This window comes from Berghia stephanieae, chromosome 14 (assembly GCF_034508935.2).
Source record: "Berghia stephanieae isolate SIO BIC M18660-M18661 chromosome 14, UCSD_Bste_1.3, whole genome shotgun sequence".
Lineage (NCBI taxonomy): Eukaryota > Metazoa > Mollusca > Gastropoda > Nudibranchia > Aeolidiidae > Berghia > Berghia stephanieae.
The window spans coordinates 16,432,585-16,439,533 of record NC_088373.1 but is presented as its reverse complement, the minus strand read 5'-3'; the positions used below and the strand labels follow the sequence as shown (position 1 = coordinate 16,439,533).

Sequence of the window (6,949 nt, the reverse complement as noted above, 5' to 3'; positions counted from 1 at the left end):
CATAGGGGAACGATAGGTAGTAAGGTGAACACTGAACACACTAAACACACCCATCTCCTAATGTGTTGAACGAAGAACAGACGAACCGCCAAGCTCTCTGTTGAAAATTTACCTTTCTCTTTACTTTCACCGAAAGACTGACATCTTTGATGTGACGGCAAGTGTTTCAGAATTCATTTCGAGCAAGATCAACAAGGTTTCCTCTGTTAAAAAGAAGAGTAATGATTTTTTTTGGGGTTATCTCTAGACCTTTAGTTAGCTCTTATTATTTTTGTTTTAAAAATTTACTGTGGTTATATAACAACTTCGGAACCTTCGGATTTTTATCAACAAACGAAAATCAGACTTCTGAGACTTGTCTTCGTTATTACTGTTAAGTTGGTGTGCTTATCAAAATTGTTTGTTTTCACCATTATTGCACGATTGATTTGCGCTTTGATATTGATATTGAAATTGCTTGCTCTTGATTCAAACACAAACTGGATATTATTTGGATTTTTACTCCCGCCGTGTTTTTTCGTAATTTTTGCCTATCGGATCGGATTTACTCTCAAGCGTTATTCAATTAGTGTCATAAGCCTGTTATTTCAGGATAAACTTAACGGCCTAAACTTAAATCTACGACTACGTCTATTATTTTTTATTTTTCAAAACAAAACTCTTGAAACAGTGAGAGACAAATAGACCTATCTGATGATGGATGACCATTTTTAGTCGTCTTTTCAGAATGTTTCAGTTTCATGTATTATTAGTATTACATAGGTAAATTAAGATTAAGATTACTCTGGCATATATATATTCCTTTTTGGTGACATTGAATTTAAAGATTTTGTTTGTTTGTTTGCAGCATGTAGTATCTGAAATGCTCATTGTTAGTGTTAAAGTTAAAGCACATTTTCTTTTCTTTAGTCGAAACCAAAAGAACACTTGACTTTGTAGAGACAGTGCATCTTACAATTTAGGTTGTCAAGATCAGCTATGAATACTTTCTTACTTAAACTTCATCCAGCCAGCCTGCTACTGCCACTGCAATGTTGTTTCTTTTATCCACGTTTAAAACTAAAAGGAGATGATTTTACAAAATTTATTTCAACAATTGAGGTCCTGTTTTTTATTACTTTTAATTTTATAAATCCCTCCTTGTATTCTCTCTCTCTCTCTCTCTCTCTCTCTCTCTCTCTCTCTCTCTCTCTCTCTCTCTCTCTCTCTCTCTCTCTCTCTCTCTGACACACCTCACAGACTTTTAAATATAAGGCTTGTCGTTATTCTAAGACATGTCTGCCAATAAAGAACACTGATTATTGGCAGACACCTGTCTGGCAATAATAAAAAAATCCTGGACTTTTGATTAGTGGCAGACCCTCTCTGGCAATAACCAGACGCCTGGCCTTTTCATTATTGGCAGACATATTTATCAAGTTGGCAGAAAGTTTTTATATGCAAAATGCCAAACTAGGCGTGAAAAATACCAAATATTCTGAAAACATGCCAGTGGTTATTTGTGTCCCAAATCAATTAATATCTCGTGATATTTAACACTAGATGATAGTAAATAGTGCTCAAATGCCAAATCCAGCATTTTAAAAAAAAATGCAATGAAATGTAAGTTTTTGACTCTTTGAACTGAAACGTCAAATTGGCACTTCGCCTTCTTTTTTCAACCTGACTGCAAGCAACTTGTTAATCATCAAATCGGTTCATAGTCCACCAACCATTATAATTTTCACTACCTACCTACCCGTTAACTTTATTGAACTTCTTTTGTTTGTATAATTTGTTAATTCTGACCACAATTTTGGGGATATTGAATGATAGCCGGGTCTTTGTTTATTTCGCGGACAAATCCCTAGGCCTAGGCCTAGGTGTTTTCGCCCTAAAACCGACCACACTTGTTTTTTTCCTGTCTTCTTCATACATCACACTTCCACGAAACTAGATCCAACACACATATTATTTGAATGAGAGATGAAAATGACTAACTATCAAAACAAGGGAAGCAAAGATGGTGGAAAGTTATCTAGATCATATATGAATTTTAAGATCCATCGATATCGATGTGGATAGACAACTCAGTAGGTTAGACCACTTTTCATTCTGTTCTTTTTAGCTGCACAGGTTCGAATCCGATCGCTCCCTTTTTTTTGTTTTTTTAAAGAGTCTTATTCTTTTCTCCTTTTTTGTTTGGCCTTGTTCCGTTTCTGAGCATAGTTTTCTTTTTAAAAATGTTATTGTTCCAAAAAAATTTTTTTTTTTTTTTTTCTCTATCTGACTATCTGAATATTTTTTGTTGTTTTTGCTTTTTAATTATTTATTCTTTTTAGAATATATACTTTTTGAGATCGGAGTGGGGACAAATATGACAATTTGAAAGGAACCAAAAGAGAGAGAGAAAAATTTTAAAAAAAAAAGGGGGGGGGGGGGGTTAGGGGAGGGGTGGATGAGACCTTTATCATTTGCAACGCTCTGTAGAAAGAAGACGGAAAACAAACAAAAAAAGTGGCGGAACCAGGATTCGAACACACAGCAGACGACTTAATTAATCAATAAATTGATGGTTACTATATATACATATATATATATATATATATATATATATATATATATATATATATAATATATATATATATATATATATATATATATATATATATATATAGTAACCATCAATTTATTGTTAGTTAATTTAATGTTTTTATTGCTATTTTATTTACTTTACTTATTTCTATGTTCATTCCGAAACTTTCCATATTCTGGAATGTGGATAAATGTTTAAAAGAGCAGAGTTTCAAAGAAATATCTGTGTATAACCATCCAGACAGTGTCTGTGTATAAACCATCCAGACAGTGTCTGTGTATAACAATCCAGACAGTATCTGTGTATAACCATCCAGACAGTGTCTGCCAATAATCCAATTTTCTTATTCTCAGACATGTCTCAGAATAATCACAGCGTTTAAATAAATAGTAAATCATGTGCTTGATTCTGAAGAGTCTCAATGGCTCAGTGGTAGAGTACTCGCCTGACATAACAACCTGTGTCAAGTACAATGTGGGGTGTAGTACAGATTTTTTTTTTTTTTTGCTGTCTACTCAACAGTGATTGAGTAGCTAGGTCTATTAGATCTACAGAAAGTATCATGAAAGACCAGAGTTTTTGGCTCTGAATGTCTACTTTTTGAACCTCTAATTAATGTAGTTGGATTAACAAATCTTTACACTTAATGTGGAAGGACAAGGAAGAACTTGTAACAATTAACTTATTTACGTAAATAGTTTTTGTTATTTTTTGGATAAGTAGGGTAAGTCCAATATAGTAAATAGTAATGATCTAATACTACTGTGGCCATTGCTTTTATAGGAAATGCAGCATATATTAACATGAAGGAGTAACATGAATTATATATATATATATATCTTCTTCTTCTAGGTTCCATGCCTGGTCCAGGCTTCGGATACTGCATGAATGATCTCTCTCTTATATATATTCATGTTACTCTTTCCTGTTATACAGTGTTACGCATGAGTGGATTTTAGGACTTTCCCATAATCTTATAGCTGCAAGTGCAAGAGCTAAGGGCTACTGTTCCTATATATTCTAATTTCAATAGTCTTTTATCCTTTCCCCTATTTTCTTTGTTGTTTTGTCTCACTGAGGTTTAACCTTATTTACCCAAACATTGTATGATTATGTTAATACAAAAAGTATAACCAGGGTTTATCATGAATCATTATAAAGAGCTGTGTTCTAAATCTTAAACTAGAGAAACACATCAACCAAGAAGAAAAAATTAACCAGCTCATCCACTATTATGAAAAAAAAGGTCAGAATTAATCATTTTAGAAAAGAATGAATGTTCTGTCCAATGTATTAAATTTTTTCATATTTTATTCAGTGATTAGTTTTTCCATATGAAATATGTCCCCAGGAACGCTGTTTATCTGAACCAATGGACGTTATAATATTTTGTCAAATACACATTATAATATAATAATAATCACGATTTTCTATTTTTTATTTGTTTACAGTCTACAGTCTTTTCTTCATATTTTTGAAGGAGGTTGGTGTATGAATATATTTACATACTTGCCTTATATCTATTTGCTGCTGTTTTCCAGTAAGGTGTTTGATGGGATTTTCACTTTGCGGTGGTGTATTAGAATGTGGTTGTGGTCATATTGATGGCTCAACTCTGGGCTCTATGTCTCCAATCTTTACACAATCTTTACAAGATTATGGCCAATAAATGGTTGGATACGGATGCGAATGATTTCAAAATCACTCCTCCATCATTTTGTCCATGGGTCAGACAGTTTGCACACATTAATCTGCCTACTTGAAATGTTAAAAATTCGTAGTTTCCAAGGAAAAGAAAGAAAAAGTCAATATAAATAGCTTTGCAAATAATAATTTGTCATCACCATGATCTAAATAATAACGTGAAGTTGAATGTAAGCTTCAATTTAATTACAAAAACAGATCAAATGAACGTTTCGGGTAGTGGCGTAGTTAAGATCTTAACTACGCCACTACCACATCATCTCATTCATCTTTGGTGTTTCAATCATCCTGTTTTGTTGATAAAGGGGAAACCCGAAACGTTCATTTGATCTGTTTTTGTAATTAAATTGAAGCTTACATTCAACTTCACGTTATTATTTATTTCTTCGAGCTTCGAGCAGCAACATTTACATTCCCATGATCCTAAAATGGTCCAAAGTCCTCAATGTAGGATCTAGGGAACTAATCATTCATTTTCAACAAGACTATTGAGAGTCAAATGTGTCTGGAGCCTAAAATTCGTAATTCTACGATTTTTTCGTAGTAGGAGGCAGGTCTGCTTATATTATGAGATTGCATACCTAAGCCGAGGGATTATACAAGTTTGTTTTGATTTGATTTTTATTTTTACGCAGACATCTACTCAGAAGCGCTGTTATCGGCTACCCCACTCCCCAGTAGTCAGTGCTTTCAGTCCTTTTTTCTCCAAGTACAATAAGGTTATAGTCATAATTGTATTTTATATCCGTCCAGCACTCAATGCTAACTACATGTTGTTGCATTTTGAGTGTATTTCGCTCCATGGAACTGATTATTACTATCTGTTCAAATCAAAGAACTTTTGATTAAACGACAAAGGTGTGGCACACCTTTTCTGTCTGCAGGGAGGCACTTACTGTGTCTTCTATCCCCCTACATCTGTTTTCCAACATGCTTTCTGTCTTTGTCTTGGAATGAGATTACTTGGTTTTGTCCTGGCCCTGGCTGAGAGGTCTAATGTATAGTTAGTTTTGGGAAATTATATTTTTTTCTTTGTAAATCATCTACATTGGATTATATACCTGTTCCCAAGTGATTATACAATGCTGTCTGTCTTTGTCTTGGAATGGGATTACTTAGTTTTGTCATAGCCCTGGCTGGAGTCTTTGACTGGGAGGGAAGCAGTCAAACGCATAGTTTTATAGTTTTGGGAAATGATACTGTTTTCCTCTTTAAATCATCTCTCTGTTTTGTATTGTCAGTTATGTATTCTGTAAACGTTTAGTGTGTTCCTCTTAATGGTTAGTGGGATCCTGTGCTAGTGTCTGAATGAGACTTTAAGGTGATCTCAAACTAAGTACATTGATGGTGTGCTCTTGGAATTTACATCTGTTCCCTATTTCGACCAATTCCCCTTTGTCTTACATTTTCTTGGGTGCTTTGATTGTAAATCTACAATATTTCGACTATTCCATTTTCTAAAATAATAAGACAAAACAATTTTATTTCTATTGCCTGGGCCTGATCGTTCTGTCAGACTGTTTACTTAGATTAAAGATGTATGCAGCTATGTGGTCTTGTGGTATGACACTCGGGTTTTGGATCAGAAGGTCCTGGGTTCGAGCCTTGCTCTGCGCATAGATGAGTCCTTGGAAAAGTCTCTTTACTCACATTCTCTCACCGTACCTACTTAGGTGTCAGAAAAAATTGTATTATCGTGTAGCAGGGCTCCATGTCTCTGTTACATGTTGCTGTTGGCCAGGGACCCTTTTTAAAGTGCTTTGAGCACGTTTAGTGGATATTGTACTTTATGAAAGTTGTTGTTTTTTTTTAGGGTGGATGATGTCAAATGAAATGACGTGTTTTTCAGCCATTTCTCTATTTATATCTTTTGAATATGACTATATATAATTCATAAAATAGCTTGATTTCTCCTCTTTCAATTTTTAGACCCTTTTTTAAAATTTTTGTTTCATTTTATTTTCCAGAAGTGAACAAGATCATCATTTAAATACTTATTGAAACAAACACTGTCAGTCAGAGGTTTACTGGAATCAACTGCGGAGGTTTACTGGAATCAACTGTCAGAGGTTTACTGGAATCAACTGTCGGAGGTTTACTGGAATCAACTGTCGGAGGTTTACTGGAATCAACTGTCAGAGGTTTACTGGAATCAACTGTCAGAGGTTTACTGAAACACTATCAAACACATCAAGAATCTTTGGTGGAGTGAAACAGTGTCGGGAGTCTTTTTGGTCTCGTATCTGAATTGATTCCAATCCTTGACTGAAAGGAGCTATTTGCTTTATCTGCTACCACTGCATCGGCCAAGCAACTACGACATCATAAGTCAAATTCGTTATCATCGCCACCATTGGAGATTGCTATTTGTGGTGTCCTACCGTTGTGTGATTTTCAATTTTTTCTTTTAATTCATCATTTTATAATATAAATCATAATCATTTGCCATGGCTAGCTGTGTTATTATCACTGCCGTTATCTGTGTTCTCATCACCACTGTGGCCACCATCGTGTCGTTTGCCACTCCGAATTGGGTGAAGTTCGAGGTGGATACGAATCTCCAGGATACTCTGTGTCAGTGCAAAAACTGCGACTGCGGCTTGTGGCTCTTCTGCACGGACAAGAAAGACGAATCCATAGACAATTGCAAGTGGTTCTTTTCAGATGAGT

At 34.7% G+C, this 6,949-nt stretch overlaps 1 protein-coding gene across 5 annotated transcripts in view; it reads left to right on the top strand.

The window, feature by feature from the left end:
• Positions 1-6,949, top strand: part of LOC144959811 (uncharacterized) — a 39,926-nt gene continuing 32,977 nt past the window's right edge. Inside the window, exons 1-3 of one of the 5 annotated variants that reach the window (XM_078892586.1) lie at positions 1-218; positions 4,027-4,058; positions 6,247-6,949. The exon at positions 6,247-6,949 is cut by the window's right edge and continues 24 nt beyond it. In XM_078892586.1, coding sequence (XP_078748712.1) covers positions 6,727-6,949 — 223 coding nt within the window. In that variant the 5' untranslated portion in view covers positions 1-218; positions 4,027-4,058; positions 6,247-6,726. Of the gene's footprint in view, positions 219-324; positions 373-4,026; positions 4,059-6,246 lie in introns of those variants that run through there. The other 4 variants (XM_078892585.1, XM_078892587.1, XM_078892584.1 and 1 more) reach the window with 4 other exon arrangements.